A 20502-nucleotide genomic window follows, 5' to 3' on the forward strand; every position below is an offset into this window, starting at 1 on the left:
TCTACCTCTACATCCCTCTACTCTACCTCTACTCTGTAGGGAACTGGCGAGGGAATTCACCATTTTAGTCAACATCTTCAATATCAAAAATATAATATGATTTGGTTGTTTCCTGCAGCAATATAGACAAAGACATGATACTGCACAAAACAAAATTCCTCCTTAATTTGTTTATTATGGTTTTTTTCATAGGCGTCAAAATGTGACGTCCATTAATGACAGTACTGTAAAGGTTTATTCTGGAAGTTTTGCTTTGGAAGCAGCTCTCAACACCAACTGCTACACCTCCTGACTCGTTATGACGCTTCTGACATTTGCAGACAACACTACCCATCAGACTCATCCCTGAGGGGATGAGTCTGTCTCCACGGCAAGGTTGACCATCTGGCTTCCTGGTGCAGCCACAGCAACCTGGAGCTCAACGCTCTCCAGAAAGTTGAGATGCACTGTTCGAATCTCCAGTTAACTGTTCTGTGGGCACCACAATTGCTCTGGACCTCAAGTGGGAGCTAAACATCAGCTCCCTTACCTTTCTGCAGCATCCGAAGAAGTTCAACATGCCACTACTACATCGCCATCATTGAGTCCATCCTCTCCTCCTCCATCACTATCTGGTTCACCGCTGCCACCACTGGGGACAAGGGCAGGCTGCAGTGGACCATTCGGTCTGCCGAGAAGGTGATCACCTGCAACCTTCCTTCCCTTCAGGCCTCTAGGACCTACACACATCCCAGGACCTGCACAGCTCCAAGGACTAGGCTTGGGCAATTGTGCAAAATTACAATTGCTGGGGGGCAGTTATCGCCAATTGACAATTTTATGGTGGTGGGGGGGGTAGCAAATGCGGTCTCCTCGCTGCAGAAGCGTAGATATTTAATATTTACAAATAAAGTATTTACACAAACACATCCAGTTTTTACTAAATTGAGTCCCACAGCAACAGAAAGCAAAGGGGAGACGGCGTCCCCACTGTTCCGACAGTGGAGACACGTTTTTTTTGTAACGGCACAGAATGGAACTGTCCTTTAACGCTTGTGTTAAAAATAAATTGTTTTATACATGAAGGAAACAAACAAGAATAAATACAAAAAACACGGCAGGCACGGGAGTCGGGAACTGGCACACGGGAACAGTGCCACCGCTGTCTGGAGGAGAGATCAAAAAAAACTCAAATTCCAAGCTCCAGTTCTGGGTTAGGTTTACATTTTTCCATTTTACATAGAAGTAAGAAACCTAGAAAACAAAATAAATCAGTCCTCTCTATGAGATGATATTATAAATTGCTTTACAAGCAGTCCCCGGGTTACGAACGAGTTCCGTTCTTAAGTCTGTCTGTACGTCGAATTTGTATGAAGGTTGGAACAGTTATGTACGGTTCACATCTATCGTCAATTAGTCAAATTTTAGTCTTAGTATATGGTATATATTTTACCTAAAACATCTTAAATATAACACAATATCATAAATATAGCTATGAGCGGAGAGGGCAAGAGCCTCTCCCTCCTCCTCTCTCTACCTCTCTCCCTCTCCGCTCCAGTTTCAGAACACTGTTAACTGTACTTATACTGTTTCAATGCTATGATTTTTCCTGGCTGATTAAAAAAAAAAAGGGGGGGGGAAAGGGGGGAAAAAAATGTCTGCCATCAATGTCAATCGCCATTGATGAGTCGATTGTCGATTTAATCGTAAATCTCCCCAAGCCTACCCAGGACCTCGAGGCAGTTGGGGAACATTGTGGTAGACATTCCCACCCTGGATACCACCTATTGGAGATTATTTGAGGCTGCGGTCTATCAGGACCAAAATATTGTACCACAAAAACAACTTGCTCTCCTTGACAATGGGATCGCAAATACTATATTAATACCCACAGTCAATGCAAGCAACATACAGTACTGCCTTTTAATGTATCTGGTGCACAGAGCACATTCTGTATATTAATATATTTTGGTGTTTGGTGTAAGTTTGTTTTTTTGATTGTTAAAGTTGTTATGTTTCTGGTCTTTTTGAGAGGAAAGCATCAACCCAAACCAAGTCAAATTCCAAGTCAAGTACTTTGTCAAATAAAGTGATTCTGATTCTGATTAAATGAGTCTGATTCCATTTTTATCAATACTATTCTAAAATGTCCTGTTTGCCACACTCTTCAAAATTATAACATTAAAAAAAATTAAAGGAGACAATGAAATATTCCACCATTTCCACCATTTATTTGCGACTTTTTTGGGGGAAAAAAAAAAAATAAGTACGAATTACTAACCCCGAACAAAAACCTCCTAGTGTGCATTACACCGAAACAAACAAACCATGAGTCTGAAAAATGAACAACTTTTTTCACTGAATGACTCGTCAAGAGCCTAATCTCAAAAAAGTTTTACATTTCACCAATACATGCAAGGTATACCAGTTGTAAACCAGACACACTCGTAATAAAAATCCTTTCAAATCAATATTCCGTGCTATGGTATCCTTTTATTTAGTAAGTAGCCTTGTAATAAACAGGATGATATGCAGCCAGCCAGTCATTATCACAAATGAACCCCAAACGGTGACCAGGACCCCAACACGAAGCAGAGGATTCTTGTATCATACTAGAAGTGATTGTGCGATAATGACCGTCTGGCTGCACATTATTGCTTACTTATTGTGCCATTTTCCAGCTTCAAAATACTTGTGCATAATGTTAACTTGCACCCGCACAAGTATTTTGTGTTTGTTTGAAAAAATATATATGATGACGTGTTTGTCTTTTGCCTTTTTGCCTTTTTACATAAAAAAAACCATGAAGTTAGTTGTATTGTCAGCTGTAGGGACAATGTATGATCCCACTAGTCAGATAGGACACAATTTCAATTACTTTCCCACTAAATTCTCTCTCTCTCTCTCTCTCTCTCTCTCTCTCTCTCTCTCTCTCTCTCTCTCTCTCTCTCTCTCTCTCTCTCTCTCTCTCTCATCTCATTGTTGTTTCACTAGGACCAGTTTACCTGCTCCCATGTTTTCCAGAAATGACTTTAGCATCTGGAGCATCCTGAGGAAAAGCATCGGAATGGTGAGTTCTTATTGAGTAGCTGTGACAATTATGTGAACAAATATGTGTGTTTATCCTTAATATAAGGTATTAATTTAGAGTGTCCCTGCAGCTGCATCTTAAAGCATGACAGCCTCAAACATGTTATAATCTCCATATTCCCATTCTTGCTCACTAATCTTACTTTAGCTACGGAAGCCATGTGTAATGTTCAGTGGTACTGGCAGATTTGAACCCAAAAACACGACAATGAGACAAATCAAGTTGCAAGGAGAGTTCAGTTTACTAAAGTCGACAGGCAAGGTCAAAACCGGGAAATCAGTCACTCAGGCAAACAAATCCGAGAAGGGGCAGAGGAGAACTGCAATGGACTCTCATTGACCGGTTTGATCTTGTAGACAAGGAATGTAGGATGAATGGATAACGGCAGACAAGAGACGGACAGTCGCAGGGTTGATGACCCTCGAGATGGGAAATGGACCCACGAACCGTGGAGCTCACCAGGGGTATATTAGTATGCAGGGATGCGTCGTCGGGTGGCGGACCGTTGGTAACGGTCAGAGGAGCGTAAGATCGTGGAGTGGGCCTGCATCCAAGTGCACTGACACCGCCGGATGAACGCCTGGACTGAGGGGACACTGGCCTCACATTCCTGCTTGGGAAAGAGGGGTGGCTGGTAACCATGGGTAAACCCAACCACCGGTGGCTGAACCCGGCAGTGTGTTATGGGCGTATATTCTAACCAGAGAAGTTGTTTGGACCAGGATGCAGGGTTGCGAGAGTCGAAACAGCGCGAAGCCGTCTCCATCTCCTGGTTCATGCGCTAAGACTGACCATTGGATTGGGGGTGGTATCCTGATGACAGGCTGACAGTGGTCCCCAGAAGGCTGCAAAACCCAAAACCAAAAGCAAGAGGTAAACTGTGGGCCCCGGTCAGAGATAATGTCACACATGGAACACATGTTGCAACATATTTAGGTTTCATTGGTAGTGGGAAACTTGAACGATGAAGTCAACTGGGCAGTCTAAGAGAATCAATCCACAACCGTGAGGATAACAGTATTACAGGGTGGGTATTGCAGGGTGCTCAGCATGGGAGCGTTTTACCTTGTATTCCACCTTTCAGGTTACCGCGACGATGATGCAGGTTGGAGGAAGGATAATTTCAGGTTGTGGAGGAGCACTTTCAGGCTGGAACTGACGGAAATAGGCATTGGGTTTGATGTTCATAAATCCTGCTTGGTAGGAGAGAGTGAAATCAAAATTTTTAAAGAATACGGCCCATCTGGGTTCACGAGGATTTAGCCGTTTAGCTGAACGGATGTATTCCAGTTTCCTGTGATCCATCCAGACCGCAAATGGCTGCTCTGTCCCTTCCAACCAGTGCCTCCGCTCTTCCAGTGCAAGTTTCACCACCAACAATTTCCAGTTCCCAATGTCATAATTCCATAGCTTCCAGGAGAAGGCAAACGGGTGAACCTTCTGATTCCTAAACTGACCCCTGAGACAGGACTGCCCCCAATCCAGTGTCTGAAGCGTCCACCTCCACAATGAATTGGCGAGAGGGATCTGGAAAGATGAGAATGGGTGCAGAGGTGAAGCGTAATTTTAACTCACAAAAAGCCCTCTCAGCCATGAAGGAACACCGGAATGGCACATTCTGGGAGGTGAGAGCGGTGAGGGGAGCTACCACCGAACTGTAATCACAGATGAATCGTCTGGAGAAATTAGAGAAGCCCAGAAAGCGTTGAAGCTCCTTGCGAGTGGGGGGAGTAGGCCTGTCCGTGACCACCCTGGTCTTGGCCGGGTCCAGCTTTGCTGTCCACCGTTGATGACAAAACTCAGGAAGGACACTTCTGAAGCGTGAAACTCACATTTTTCGGCCTTTACAAAAAACTGGTCCTCCAGAAGCCTCTGGAGGACTCGACGTTCGTGCAACACATGTTCCTGTTTGGACTTAGAAAAAATGAGTATGTCATCCAAAAACACAAATATTGAGCAGGTCCAGGCAAACAAAATTGACCTAATCCCTGGAAAACTACAGGGGCATTGTTAAGACCAAAAGGCATGACTAAATACTCATAATGTGAGCTAGGAGTATTAAAGGCCGTCTTCCTTTTTTTTCCCCCTTTACATGTGCTGTCAGCAGGCTTGGCGTACAACACAGGGTACTTGTGATGCATCTAAGACAGAGTTAATCTGCAAGTGGAGTTCAAATTCTCAACATAGGGGCTTGTCCTTCTTCCCCAAGAAGACAAACCCAGCTCCAGCAGGGGATGAGGAAGGACAAATGATCCATGCTGCCAGGGAGTCAGTAATATACTTAGCAGGGAATCATTGATATACTTGGGTATAGTCTTGGTTTCAGGAGCAGACAAGGAAAAAAGACAACCTTTAGAAGGGGCAGTGCCCAGGAGAAGATCAATGGCGTGTTCATATAGGCAATTAGGTGGCAATGAGATATTTCGGGCCTTGATAATACCTCATTTAGATCCAGGTAATCATTGGGGACTCCGGAAAGATCTGGAAACTCAGAAGAAACAGGCAGACTGGGAGCAGAAGACAGGGCGGGATCTGAGACTGACAGCATGACAGTGAGCACTCCACTGCAGAATAGTTCCTGAAGCCCAGTCAATGTGTTTCATAAGCCAGGGGTACCCCAAGATGACAGGGTGCTGTGGTGCATGGATAAGGTGAAAGGTGAGTGTTTCAATATTTTTACCTGACATGCCCACGTGGAGAGGAGTAACTGTAATATTAAGTAATAAGTCGATGGGTAACCCAGCAAAGGAGGCCACCGGCATCGAGTGCAGTGGTGTGGATGGGCTTCACCACAGTCTTCTGTCCAATCCCAAGGTAAGATGCAAGAGTCATGTTCAACAGGTTGGCGTTGTGCCAGAGTCAATGAGGACCCTGACCATGTGGGTCTCTCCAGAACATTGAATTTTAGCATGTAGTAGAGGTCGAGAGGGCATTTTAAAGTTTGTGGTTTGGCTCACCAGCGCCCTCTGGATGACTGGTTAGCCATGTCTTTTCCCGGACAGGACGAGGCAAAATGGCCGTCCTGACCACAGTTCAGGCACTTGTTCTCTGGGAAGTTGCTGGGGCCGGCAGAGACTAGTTCAGAAGAGAAGCCTGGAGGATGGAATGACTGGTGAAGGGAAGCCTGCAGAACAACTACAGGAGTCTCTCTCTCTTACATTCCTGAAGCATCGAACCAGAGAAGTAACCCGTCCATGGTCCGAAATGGAGAGTTTTTGGCTCAAGCAGAGAATCCAAGGTCCAGAAAGAAGGCAAGGTTCAAAAACAGGCAGCTCAGGAAAAAACATGACTGAGCAATGCTGGAACGCTTGGTGAAAGACACAAGACAATCTGGCTGTGAACCAAAGGAAGGGGGCTGGTATATAAGTTGAGGGACTAATGAGGGAATGAGCTGTTGTGAGGAGATGGGCGGGGGAAACAAGGTTGAGGGAGTGAGGTGACTGCATGACAAGAGGGAGTGATAGGATCTGAAATTACATGAATGAATGAGTTAGTGACATGGCATAATATAACAAAAAACATGAAGGGTATGTTGGTTTTTATTTTCCAAAGAGGTAAAATATATTTCACCAAATCTTTTAAGTGTGTTCACTGACATGATTTTGCATGCAAGTCAGTTCAATCCATAACCAAGGAATCTTGTGCAAATCACGATAAGTTTAGAAGAAGAATCTTTATTCATCACATGACACACTGCACTACAACACATGCTTTTTTGGGTGGTGGCCAGTGAAATGTGGCCTCTGCATTTCTCCCATCCTGGCTTGTCCTTGTTCCTCCAGGGCAGCCACAAGCAGTGGGGACCTGGTACCAGGTGTCCATCGCTGGTGATGTGTGCATGTTTTTGGTGGGGACTAGGTGGGGCTCACTGTTGTCAGATGGAGGAAACGCCATGTGAACATAGGGTGAACATGCCAACCCCACATAGAAAGGCTCCTATTTGGGAGATAACCTGTCAGAGCACGGTGCCAACAGCGCCCCAGGCGGTAATGCACTGCGCCACTGTGCCACATCATCACGTCACACATTTGGCAAAAGACTACACAGACAGACAAATGAAGAGCATAACAATTAATTCTTAGCAATCAAAATGAAATATATATATATATATATATATATATATTCAATTTACAAAATATGCAATTGATGCCCTCTGCACCAGATGAAGATAAATTAAAAAGGCTTTGCCAGCGGCTAACATGAGGCAGATGTGAACACTTTTGGCCTGCTTTGAATGATGCAAAGTATTTCAGTTTTTCTTTCACTTTTTTTTTTTACCTATTTGTTATCAGCAGATGAACTTGGACTTTTAGGGGGAACATTATTTTTGTCCACCCTCTGTTCATAGAATCTTTAATCAGTTTTCACATTAATCTGATATCAGCAGCACAGTGTGTTATGACCCTGCAGATAATTTCACCAATGGTAAAAGGTGAAAATAAAACGGTGCCGAAATGTCAGGTGCCTCGGAAATGGATCCACTCAGTTCTGTCCATAATCCACCTCCATCTTCCATCCATCCATCCGCCACCTGTGTTTCAGGAGCTTTCCAACATCACGGTGCCGGTGATTTTCAATGAGCCGCTGAGCTTTCTGCAGCGTCTCACAGAATACATGGAGCACACGCAGCTGATCCGCAAAGCCAACGCACGGTCAGACTCCATCGAGAGGATGAAGGTGAGTAACCGCTCAAGGATCTGACCTGAAAGGGAGGATGCTCACGCTGCAAAAACAGCATTATAAATTATTTAAATAATTTATAAAAGATACAATAGATATTTTTTATTATTCTTCAATGGTAATGAATTGTGAAATATGGTTGATAAAATGTATTCAATCATTCATCAATCCATCAAACGTTATTTATATAGTTTAATATGTAATATACAACAATTGATAAAATAGATCAAATAGATAGAAAGAAAATAATTTAAAAAATGATGTATAAAATTAAGAGCAGTTGTTAAAAAAAAATCCATGCATAAAACAAATGGAATCAGTAATCAGTAACTTTCTAAAGTGAACAGCAGTCTTCCAATCTGAAAGAAGACAGTGTTGACAGTTTTAGACATTTAAGAACATTTTCTCAACCCATTAGCAATTTTTTAAATACATTTTTTCCATATTCTTCATATATTTTTTTTGACCTTGACTTTTTTTTGCAGTGTGGAAATAACTTTTGGTTAATGTTTTGAATTGGTATTGTTTGAATGCAATTTTACTCACAGAAAATTGGCTTTTTGGAGTTCCCATGTTTAATGCACGAGATGTTGACTTTGAAGCAGCCACTCATCCTTTGGGTGCCGGTAAACTACCACCTCACAATAAAGCACCAATTATGCAAATAGTAGACGGGTTGAGACGCTTTATTGAGGCGGAAACTCTGAGCTGGAGCCCAGCAGCTTTTCAAAACGCTAAGTATTCTCTCTGTTTTTTTTCCTCACGAGGGATGGAACTAGCAGTTAATCTATGGATTTATCTTTTTTTTTGATGATTTGATTTACCCGTGTGAGTAATTTAGACTGTAGATGACAGAGGAATAAGGTTTGAGGGTAAACAATGGCGGTAAATGCTCATCACAAATTCTCTAAATCAGTGTTTCAACTTTTTCCACATCAAGAATCCTCAGTTTGATCCATTTGGTCAGATTTCGATCTAACAATTTACTGTGTGAGTGTGTTTTGGAACGGTTTACATGGTCAATATCAATCATTAAAAATATTGATCAATGACTGTTTCAGTGTTCAGTAGTAATAACGGTGTTTTTTTGTGGGGAAAAAACATTTGGTCCAGATTTCATGTTTGATTGTAAGTTGATAAAGCTGTAATGGACTCTTGGACTCCCCCAGGGACTCTTATCTTATCTTGTCATATGTTGTCTTATCATGTATTATCTTATCTTATCATATATGATCTTATCATATATTGTCTTATCTGATCATATATTATCATATCTTATATTGTCTTATCATATATTATCCTATCTTATCTTATCATATATTGTCTTATCTGATCATATATTATCTTATCTTATCTTACCATACATTATCTTATCTTATCATGTATTACTTTATCTTATCTTATCTCACCTCATCTAATCTTATATAATCATATCTTATCTTTTATCTATCCTATATCATCTTGTCTTATATCATCTATATCATCTTATCTTATATCATCTTATCTTATATCATCTAATCTTATTTTATATCATCTAATCCTACCATATATCCACCATACCATAGCTTATATCATCTAATCATATCTTATATCATCTTATCTTATGCTATATCATCTAATCTTATCTTTTATCATCTTATGTTAATCATCTAATATTATTTTATCTCATATCATCTTATCTTATATCTTCTTATCTTATCTTATATCCACTATATCATCTTATCTTATATCATCTAATCTTATCTTATATCATCTTATCCTATATCATCTTATCTTATAACCTCTAATCGTATCTTATATCATCTTATCTTATTTTATATCACCTTATCTTATTCTATATCTTATTCTATATCTCTATACCTTATCTTATAACCTCTAATCGTATCTTATATCACCTTATCTTATTCTATATCATCTAATCTTATATTTTATCATCTTATGTTATATCATCTAATCTTATTTTATGTCATGTGTGACCCACCCCAGACTTTAGGTACATTTGGTGGCTTTTGACTTTTTTTAATCACTGTGGTGTGTGGATGGGATGGTTTGAGCAGCCACACCTGATGTTCATTGGTTGGGCTAACGAGCGGCAGGTTTGGCTGCTCATTCCACCCCATCCACACACCACAATCACCTTCAAAGTTTTCCCCCACACTTGGCTTTATTCAGCCAGCTCCCAGAATGGAAATGGGTTGGAGGACCAACAGAGCTGCTTGGCCACTTTACACCCTGCTGAATGGGGAAATCTCTGCATTGTTCTTGTGTTTTGAGGGAATGTTGAACAGCGTCAGACACACAACATTTTTTGATTTTAAAAAGGCTTTTATTTAACAGTAAGAATATACATGTTTTATAAAAGTGGAATTATTTAGGAGTTTAAATGTGCGGACAACACAACAAAATGTAGAGTATCAATAATATGAGTCTCTGTATATCAGCCTTGGTGTGTCATTTAATATATAAATGTGCGTATGCCAAATATCTTCAAAGTTCTTGAAGTTATTATCTAGGCCAGGGGTGCCCAATATGTCGATTGCGATCGACCTCTAGATCGCGAAGGTAGTGCGGGTAGATCGCAACTTCTGTCCTCAAAGCTGCAGCGCCATGATTTGGGGAACTTTCAAAACCTTGCATCAAAGCTGGAGACCCAAGGCAAGGCAGGGAGGGGAGGGGTGCGAGGAGCGCCCCGACAGTGCGCACTACACAGAGCAGATTGAAAACGGTTTCAAGGTGCTTTACTCAAGCCAATCGCTACATTTATGTGCTTCCCATTTAGGGAAGATATTGAGGTTGATTCACTCGCATCAAAAATGTCAACACTGTTTCACCTGAACTTGTCTGCAGTGGAGGATGAGATGTTGACACTACAGGCTGACATTCAGCTCAAGTCCAGGGCTCATGGACAGTTTTGGAACTTACTCACAGAGGAAAATTACCCAAACATGAGGAAATGTGCTACCTCCTTGACTGCATTATTCGGCTCTACTTATTTGTGTGAGTCAGCCTTTTCCCACATTTTCCCACATGATTCCCAGATTATTGAGTCGAAATAGCATTCCACCGTGACTGATGATCATTTGGAAGCCTGCTTGAGGCTGGCTACCAGTAGCTACTGTCCGGACTATGCAACCCTGGCCAGCTCCATTCAGTGCAAGTCATCAGAGTAAGGTAGTGACCATAAATGTATTTAATGCTATTGTGCCGTAAGGGTTCATGCAGGGACGCAAGGTGCGCCAACATATATTGTATATATGAAGTATACTCAGTATATACATATAAATAAATATATTAAGCATTTTTTAATGAAGGTAGATCATTTTGACCTGGTCATTTTAAAGGTAGCTCGCAAGCCGAAAAAGACAGGGCACCCCTGATCTAGGCTAACCCCAACCCTACCCCAGCTACACTCTGAGAGCCTGTTTGGGGCTACCTCTTTTCATTTTCGCGACTGGCTGCATTTGCAGGTAAACTTGAGAATCTTGTGCATTACTACTTGTTCATAATCTGCATCACCAACCTCAACGGACTTCATCACGTCATCAACTTCTTCCGTTGTAACAAGAACGGGCGTATCGTCGTTCTCCTCTGGTGGTTCTTGAAAATATTCCGTTTCATCGTCACATCCAGGTTGAAATCTGCTGTTTGAAATGTTCTCCAAGGCCGGGATAACGCCGGTATCAGATTGAACTGACTATCATTGTGGAAAATGAAGTCCAGTACGCGCTGTTTACACTGACTCTGAGCTATCACACTGGCCAGATTAAGGTCTGCGATATGATTTAGATCTTCCGCCACCCGCTTCTCGTAATCCATTACAACACGGAGATGAAGGTTTTCACAGACAAGTGAAACCGGATTCTCGTCTTGTTTATGGAAGTTACGTCAGCATGGCTTCTTCATTGGTATAAGCCCCCCCACACAATAATGTCTCCTTGTGTGTGTAAAAGTAGTACGATTTAAAGGTTCAACTCTATCAGAACAGTTTTACATTGTGACTTCACATCACATGAAATATGGAGGAATGATCTTCACCTGGACTGTCGCTTTAAAGGAAACGATCGATCGGCGTTGTTCAGCGCTATTCAGCGTCTCGGTAGGTGATCTGTGTTTCCCCATGTTATCTAACAGGAATATTTAACCACGGTTTAACATTTTTCTACTTTTTATAAATCAAACACGGTTTTGGAAATACATTGAGAGATAAAAAAAAACGCAAAGGAACACAAATCTGGGAAGATCAAATTTTCCTTCGGGAAAGGTTTTTTCAATTTATTTGGCTGCCCCTGGCGATTTTAGAAATGCGCGAGAAAGCGGGTTTGCTGCGGTGGGTCACATATCATCTTAGCTCATCTTATTTTATATAATCTTATACAATCTTATCTTATATCATCTTATTTTATATAATCTAATATTATCTGATATCATCTAATCTTATTTATATAATTTAATCTTATTTTATATCAAATTATCTTATATAATCTTATCTTATATTATATCATCTAAAATCTATTATCATCTTATCTTTTCTTATCTGACATTGGCAGTGTGTGGCTGCGTTCGCTGTGTCCGCTGTGGCGTCCCAGTGGGAGCGAACTGGAAAATCCTTCAACCCGCTACTGGGAGAAACCTACGAACTGGTCAGGTGAGAGATGAATGAAAAGCTGAAGAAAATTCTTTAACATTATAATATCCACACAAATATATATATATATATATTATATACTGTGTCCCTTTTCACAGCCTGTTCCATATTTTCCCAAAATAGACCACCTCTCGCTGTAGAAAAATTACTGATATTTTCTAAAATGATCGTGGAATGAAATGTCAACGTTTACTGACTGAGTAACTGAACAACAACTAGTAAGTGAGTAACTTAGTTTTCCACCTCTACTGTTGAAGGACATCCTAAAATTACTGGAGGGTCTCATGGTGAGAATATGGATGACAACATTTGCTTTCCATCAGGTCTACAGAATCTTACAGAACAGTTGTGGGATTTTCAAGCGATATGAACTCACTTTGAGAAGGCCTCGGCTCAAACCCAGATTTCCTGTCCTCTTCCAGGGAGGACCTAGGCTTCAGGCTGGTCTCGGAGCAGGTCAGCCACCACCCTCCAGTCAGCGCCTTCCACGCAGAAGGTCTCCAGAAGGAGTTTATGTTCCATGGGTCCATCCACCCCAAACTCAAGTTCTGGGGCAAAAGTGTGGAGGCTGAACCCAAAGGCATCATCACCCTGGAGCTGCCCATGTAAGATCTTCCATACAGGGGGTCCCAAACTTTTTATGGCAAGGCCCCTTTCCATTGATAAAACAAGCTATATTATTATTATTATTTATTCAGTAGTTTTGTTTTCACAAAACAAATTCAGATTCAGAGACTGAATCTAAATATATGTTGTGAAAAACATTATATTAAAACATTTAAAATAGTAAAAAAAAAAATAAAAAAAAAATAAGAAATAATGATAGATATGTTGCAGACCCCTGCAATTCCTTCCCCTAGGAGGTTGTGGACCCCAGTTTGCAAACCCCTTGACTAGCAAATTCACATTCTCTCTGTAAATTGGTCTCAAACCCCAGGCCCAGGGGCCACATTGTGCTCACGGGACAATTTAATGCAGCCCCCTACATGTTAATTTAATACCAAATATAATATAATACAACAAAAGTTTTTATTAATGATTACACAATTACACAATTACACAATTATTTTTAACAGACTGTAGTGGTGTGATTCGGCCCAGGGCCAGGAAATGAGCATGGGAGGCAGGCGTAGGCAGAAACAGCACCGTTTGGCATGTATTTTATTGAAAGGTCCAACCAAAGTGTGACATATGGGCCAAAAGGGAAAACAAAAAGGTTTGCAAAAAGCAAAATAGTCCACATGTATTAATAAACAGTACACACACAGACATACACACACACACACACACACACACACACACTCCTGTCAGTGCCGGTTTTGCTCTGCGCAGCGTCTCCGCCACGCACCTATCTCTTTGGTCGGGGATTGGACTAATCAAGGGAGCTCCTCCCTCCTTGCCCGATCCTCAGCAGCTGGGCGGCCTTAGGATGGGAGCCTGCACCGCCTGTCTGCAGCGGTGGCTTGACCATGCCCCCTTGGTCTGCCACACAGACTTATTATGGAATTCACTAGTGCAGTGAAAAAAAAAAACATTTTTCCTCGATGTTCAACGCTGCCCCAGGATCACAACCTGATCAGTGGCCCCCTAGGTACCTTGAGTTTGAGATCCTGTTGTTATTAATACTTTCTAAAAAGCATTGCTGTTTCCTCCTCAGGTTCAGCGAGGCATACACATGGACGAACCCGACATGCTGCGTGCACAACATCATCGTGGGTCGGCTGTGGATCGAGCAATACGGCTCAGTGGAGCTCACTAACCACAAGTAAGAAGATAAAACTTCCATTAAACACAGTGTATTTCATATTTCATATTCCATAGATAATAAAGCTTTAGGAATGGATCTAATGTTGAAATTCTATGTGAGAACAACAGAGAGGATTCCTGTTTCTTTCTGCTTCTGCTTAGAACTGGGGAAAGGTGCTTCTTAAATTTCAAACCCTGTGGCCTTTTTGGGAGAGAACTGCACAAAATTGAAGGGTATATTCTGGACAAAAGGTATGTGTTTTTTTCTATTTCGTTCTTTTTTTTTTTAGCTTAAATGTCAAATACTTGAGTATGATGTATGATATTTAAAGGTCAGCGGTCCTAATGATCCGTCTTTCTCACCACACTGTTTTTCTACCACTTTACCATTTGATGGGTTACAACACTTTTCATTTAACGCTAAACTCAGCACATTCTGCTTTGTCCTTATAACTGTTTCATAGTATGGAAGCCCAAATTGAACCTGTTTCTATCTAGGACTGAAATACACTGATATACAAAATGAAATCAGTAGATTGATTTCTCTTTGTGTATCAGTGTATTGAGCCTCCTCTGTTCACTTTTTAGTCAGGCAAAGAGATTAATTAACATTTTTACTGTTACTTGAGGCAGACAGTTGTTACGCCACTCTAAGATGGTCCCCGTTTCCCAGTCTATATGAGGGTTGTGTCTCCTCAGCCATGGGTAACCCAAAATAACTGGCTGCTGAGGAGGATTAATCCAGTGAAAGGATTCTTCATAGGACTAGTTGTTAAGATCTGCCAAATAATCCCACCAAGATGTGTTTGAGGGTTGCTGGGGCTGCACACTGGAGACAGGCTGGGTCCTCTCCATACCAGAGATGTAGGTTGGTTGGGGAGGGCAGGACATCATAAGTGGCTCTGACGATGAAACTTAGCCTATTCGACTCCATGCCCCACATCTCGCTCCATGTAATTTTCCTCCTCTCCATCCCACTTCATCCAGCGGCCTTGCTGGGCTTGAGAGACTGCCTTGGCACACCTGGCTGCTTCCTCCTGGTGGCGCAGCTCCTCCACAACCATGTGCCGCCGTTCGATTGGAGTAGCCCTTTGCCATGTGGGTGTTGTTGTTGCCAAGCCAAGGCCCCCTCTGCCATGTTGGACATGCCCCACTACATCCCGGTGCCTGAGGGCCGTCTTTGCCACCGCAACTGCTGCCGATGGCTTCCATTTCCTCCCCGTTGTTAGGATTGGAGCAGCACCTCTGACAAATGGATCCCAGGTTTCTGTGAGAGTCATGTCCAGCCTTGATTTGGCACATTTGTACTCCTCCACCAGGCTTGAGATTGGCAGGGAGAGGGTTCCGCTGCCATACAGGCCAATGCTGGTAAGGCATCTCAGCAGTCCAAGCCACTTCCTCACTTGTGCATTTACTAGCCTTTCTAGCCGATTGGCATGGGATAGAGTGACCTCATAGATGGAAACTGGCCACATGAGACGGGGCAGCAGCCCAAACTGAAAGCACCACAGCTTCAGCTTCCCGGGGAGAGCGGTGTTGTTGATCTGCTTGAGGCCACTGATTGTATCCTGCCTGAGTTGTTCCACCTGCTTCGAGTCTTTGAGTTCTGCGCTATACCAGCGGCCAAGGCTTTTGATAGGCTTCTCCAGAACTGCTGGTATTGGCTCGTTGTTGACATGGAACCTCTCATTGGCAAGCTGGCCTTTGACAATGGAGATACTGCGGGATTTGTTGGGTTTAATCTCCATTCGTGCCCATTTGATGTTTCCCTGGAGTTTATCCAGCAGGCGTTTGGTGCATGCATTTGTTGTTGTTATTGTTGTTATGTCGTCCATATACGCCCTGATTGGAGGAAGACGCAGCCCGCTCTTCAACCGTTCCCCTCCAACCACCCATCGGGATGCTCGAATAATAAGCTCTATTGCCATGGTAAACGCCAGTGGAGAGATGGTGCAGCCCGCCATTATGCCTATCTGGAGGTGCTGCCAGGCAGTTGTAATGGCCTGTGCTGTAGCACAGAACTGGAGGTCTTGGAAGTAGGCTTTGACCAGCCTTGTGATACCCTCTGGGACTTGGAAGAAGTTGAACGCCGTCCACAAAATCTCATGAGGCACTGACCCGAAGGCATTAGCAAGATCTAAGAAAACCACATGCAGGTCTTTCTTCTCCTTCTTGGCTGACTGTACCTTGTGCCAGATGACATTTATGTGTTCCAGGCATCCTGAGAATCCACTTATCCCTGCCTTCTGCACTGAGGTGTCGACAAAGTTGTTCTTCTGCAAGAATACTGAGAGCCTCTGGGCCACAACACTGAAAAATATATTTCCTTCCACATTCAGGAGGCTGATTTGGCAGAACTGATTGATGGTTGAGGAATTCTTCTCTTTGGGAATCAGGATCCCTCCTGCCCGTCGCCATGCCTTTGGTATAATTCCTTTTCCCCATGCCACCTTAATGAGCTTCCAGAGGTACTTTAAGACGCCCGGTGTGTTCTTATAGAGCCTATATGGAATGCCATTGGGCCCAGGGGCTGAGGCTGTTCTTGCCCGCTTTACTGTGCTCTCAACTTCGCTCCAAGTTGGGGGCCTTGCTTCCAGCTGGTGCTCAGGTGGTTGAATTGGTGGCACGTCATCCGGAATGCTGGCTGGCACATGCCATAGTGTCGGAGTAGGTGCTCAGGTGCTCCTCTAGTTCCCTTATGGGTACTTTGAGGGTCCCAGTTTTCTCCTTGACAAAGAGGTCTTTGACAAACTTGTAGGGATCTCTGTAGAAGGCAGTCCTCGTTTGCTCTTTCTTCTTATGTTGCTTTCTCAAGCATTCTGCTCTTCGCAGTGTTGCAAGACTCTGCTTGATGTTGCCCTGTAGTGCATCAAGCCCTTTCCTTTCCACTGCTGTGGCCTTCCTCCATTGTTTCCTCAGGTTCCTTCTTTCTTTCACAAGTCGCTTGATCTCTTGTTGTCTCCTGGACTTGAGATTTGCTGATGGATCTTTTTGTGTCTGAAGGTTCGTAGTTTTCACCCCAAATCTCTCTGCTCCATAGCTGTATATGATCCCTCCGATCTTGTCCAGTTTTCTTTCCACGCACAATTTCAGACCTTCTAGAATATGGACAAGGTCTGTGTCTGTGCTTTCCCACTCCTTTTTCTGGCAGGATTTAGGCCACAAGATTAGAGGCTTCCGTCCATTAATCTTCCTCTCTACTGCTGTCTGTGGCTGAGTGGGCTCTGGACTCATGTCCGTTGGTGGATCTGTGCTTGGTTGAGCTTCGTATGGGGTTCTGATACCCTGTGGACTTTGGTGAATATCCTGCCGCTGGGCTTCAATTGACTGATTTGCCCTACCTCTGAGGAAGTAGTGGTCAATGCGAGGCCCCTCGCTAAGCTCTCTCAGGAACTTTTTTCTGCCCTGGTGGATCTTGAGACCCTTCTCTGATGTTACCTTTTTCCAGCCACAGATGCAGCTTTGTAGCTTGTGTCCCACCAATACTGTTACTCCGTCAACTACTGTGCTGAACATTTGATTCGTTGTCGTTTCCGTTCCAGGGTCTGTTACCGTGTGGTCCGCCGACGAGTCATCTTCCACCCCCCGCTCTCGCAGACTCAAGGGGTGTTTTTTGTTTTGAACTAGCCATTGTTGGGTGGATCCAAGACACTGTGTGGTGAAAGGCTCCTGCTAACATGGGTAGCTAACCCATGCCAGCCCCGTTGGGGTCTGTTCCCTCCTGCCAGCAGTCTCTTCAGGCCGTCACCAGGTCTTTCCCGGGTTGTCAGCTGCCCTTTCGCAGCGGTCACTGGTTTTGACACCAGATATCAGGATTCTTCATAGGACTAGTTGTTAAGATCCCTAAATTTTCAGTAGAACAATTGAGATGGTTGAGAATGTCATCTTGGGTGGGGTGAGTTTTGCACAGATCACGGGCCACTAATGCGACACATCTTCAGTTGTGTGCCCCAACCTCATTGGGTGTTTCGGCCATTTATCACAAGACACCCTCTGCCGAGGTTGGCCCACCACAGGTTGATCAGACCTGAGTGTGTGTCGCACGATGGCACCAACATGATTATTTGGCAGCCCATGTTGCGTCCCTCCGTTTTAGCCACAGCCAGTGACTGCTCCGCTCGGCTGCAGTGGCAAGTTCTTTAATTGCCTTCCTTTGGGCCTGCCCTCTGATCCCGTCCTCCTTCAAGAGCCTTGTGGTGGACTTGGCCACAAAACCCAACTCCACTGGCCGCACCTTCACGTTCCAGCCCCGCCCCTCTGCCTCTGCTGCTAAGTTGGCATACGGCAGCCTCTTCCGTTCGAATGCGAATCATAGATGGCCTCCTCCCATGGGACAGTCAGCACAACAATAAAGACTCGCCCCGCAGGACTTGGACCAGAGGACAAGATCTGGGCACAGGTTGGCAACTGCAATTTAGGCTGGGAAAGTGAGCCTCTAGCTGAGGTCTACCCGCATTTCCCAATCCCGGGCTGCGTTCAGTGGGCCAGAGTCTGGGAATGATGGCTTGGTCCGCCGTTTCTCCCCTTCCCGCATGAAGGTTGTTCTCCGTGGGAAGGTAGTCTGGGCATTTAGAGGCATGGGATTGGTGGTTACCCTCTTGTTCTCGATTACAGCAGCCAAGCATTTCAGCACTTGGTTGTGGCGCCAGGTGTATCTTCCTTGCGTTAAGCTGGTCTTGCAACCCACAAGGAAAAATAATGATTGCCTGATATACCCAAGCAAAGAGGAGCCGTCTGGTGGACCATGAGTCGATGAGAACAAACACCCAGAGTCCTTGTCCCGAGCAGAACAGCTCAGCATGGAGTAGAGGCCCAGAGGGCATATTAGGGTTCACAGTCCGGCTCACCAGCACCCTCTGGTGAGCGGTGGCTTTTACTGGTCAGTTGGGAGACCAAATGGCCACTCTGTCCACAGTACATACAACCGTTCTCCTGCAAACGGCGCTGTTGTTCTGCAGCCGAGAGCCGAGACCGAACTAGCTGCAAGTGCTCCAGGGTGCCGGTATGGGCGCTGACTCCAGAGAAGAGGGTGGAGACTGGGCATAGTGACACCCCCGAGGCAGAGAGAAGTGAGCCCTCTCCTTCTGCCGTTCCTGGAGACGTCCGTCTAGGCGAATGGCGAGAGCGACAAAATCAAGGTCCCCCAGGAGTTCCCATGTCACCAACTCGTCCTTAATGCCAGCAGCCAAAACAGTAAATGTCCAACAACCAGGGAGAGTTCAAAATACTTTCCGCTGCAGCAATCTGGAATTCAATTGAGTACAGGTGTTATTTCACGTTAAGGGGCCGTGGCGATTGGGAAGTGAAGTGTAGTGAATACCGACAGACTGCGGGAACAAGACAGACTGAGAGCGGTGATGTGTGATGAGACGCTTGACGCTAAGACGCCGTGCATGCAACCCGCATGGCGTGGTATTGTACGCAGTGTACAATACAGACTGGTCGCAGAGCTGGTCGTAAGTCCGAACGGTTATTAAACAGGTAGTTGGTTAAGTGAGGAGTACCTGTACTGGCAAACTGTGCACCCTCCCTGGATGAGATTGAGAAGGCCCTGAGCTGCCTCTGTACCTGGAGTGCTATTGAAAACCTTGCGGAGCTCCACGGAGAAAAACTCTGTCGTTGCCCAGGAATGGGATTGGTTTTCCCACTCAGCCATTCCCCATTCCTTTGCTTTGCCAGAGAGAAGCGATATAATATATGGCACTCTTGATTGTTTGGTGAGGAAATTGAGGGACATGAGGTAACACTGGAAAGAAAGAAAGTACTGGCAAGCTCCGGGAGACCCCACATAACCTTAGGCGGGTGGCAATCATGGCTCGATCGGAGCTGAAGGAAGCCTTTGGGCTGGCTGGAACGGGAGTAGGATCGGCAGAGGAAGCAGCAGGCAGGGCGACGGAAAAGTCTTTGTAGAGTCTCTGTATTCGCGGACTGACTCCAGACTGCACTCGAAGAGAGTGGGTGTCTCCAGCAGGCCTCTCACAAAGGCAGAGCCTGCCTGTTCGGGGCGTTGAATGGCATCCACATGAGCCATCAGCTGCTGCTTGAGAGCGTCTGAGTCAGTTGGGTCCGTACATGCTCGATTGTACAGTAATGGTTGAAACAGGCTTGAATCCAACAGCACAACCACAGACACAATCAATTGGACGTAACAGTTCTTTAATGGGGATGAAGACGACAAAGACAAAAAAGAATCAGATGAAAAAACCCTGCAGGCAAGGATACAGAATATGGATGTCAGAAGGCTGGATGGACGGTACTCAACAATCTGGCACCACAAGAGTGAATAGGACCGGTATATACAGGAGCATGACATGTTGTCCCAAAGCTATGATGTCATAGTGCTGATTGGAGGGAGGCCAAT

General features: G+C 44.2%; 1 protein-coding gene across 1 annotated transcript in view; it reads left to right on the top strand.

The window, feature by feature from the left end:
* Nucleotides 1–20502, top strand: part of osbpl1a (oxysterol binding protein-like 1A) — a gene marked incomplete at its 3' end in the record, with an annotated part of 57643 nt that overhangs the window by 25018 nt on the left and 12123 nt on the right. The window contains exons 18-23 of the mRNA XM_080024274.1: nt 2974–3049; nt 7613–7747; nt 12298–12395; nt 12818–13000; nt 14053–14160; nt 14304–14393. Of these exons, the coding sequence (XP_079880400.1) occupies nt 2974–3049; nt 7613–7747; nt 12298–12395; nt 12818–13000; nt 14053–14160; nt 14304–14393 (690 nt within the window). The remainder of the gene's footprint in view (nt 1–2973; nt 3050–7612; nt 7748–12297; nt 12396–12817; nt 13001–14052; nt 14161–14303; nt 14394–20502) is intronic.

Source organism: Zeus faber (assembly GCF_960531495.2).
Source record: "Zeus faber genome assembly, chromosome: 1".
Taxonomy (NCBI): domain Eukaryota; kingdom Metazoa; phylum Chordata; class Actinopteri; order Zeiformes; family Zeidae; genus Zeus; species Zeus faber.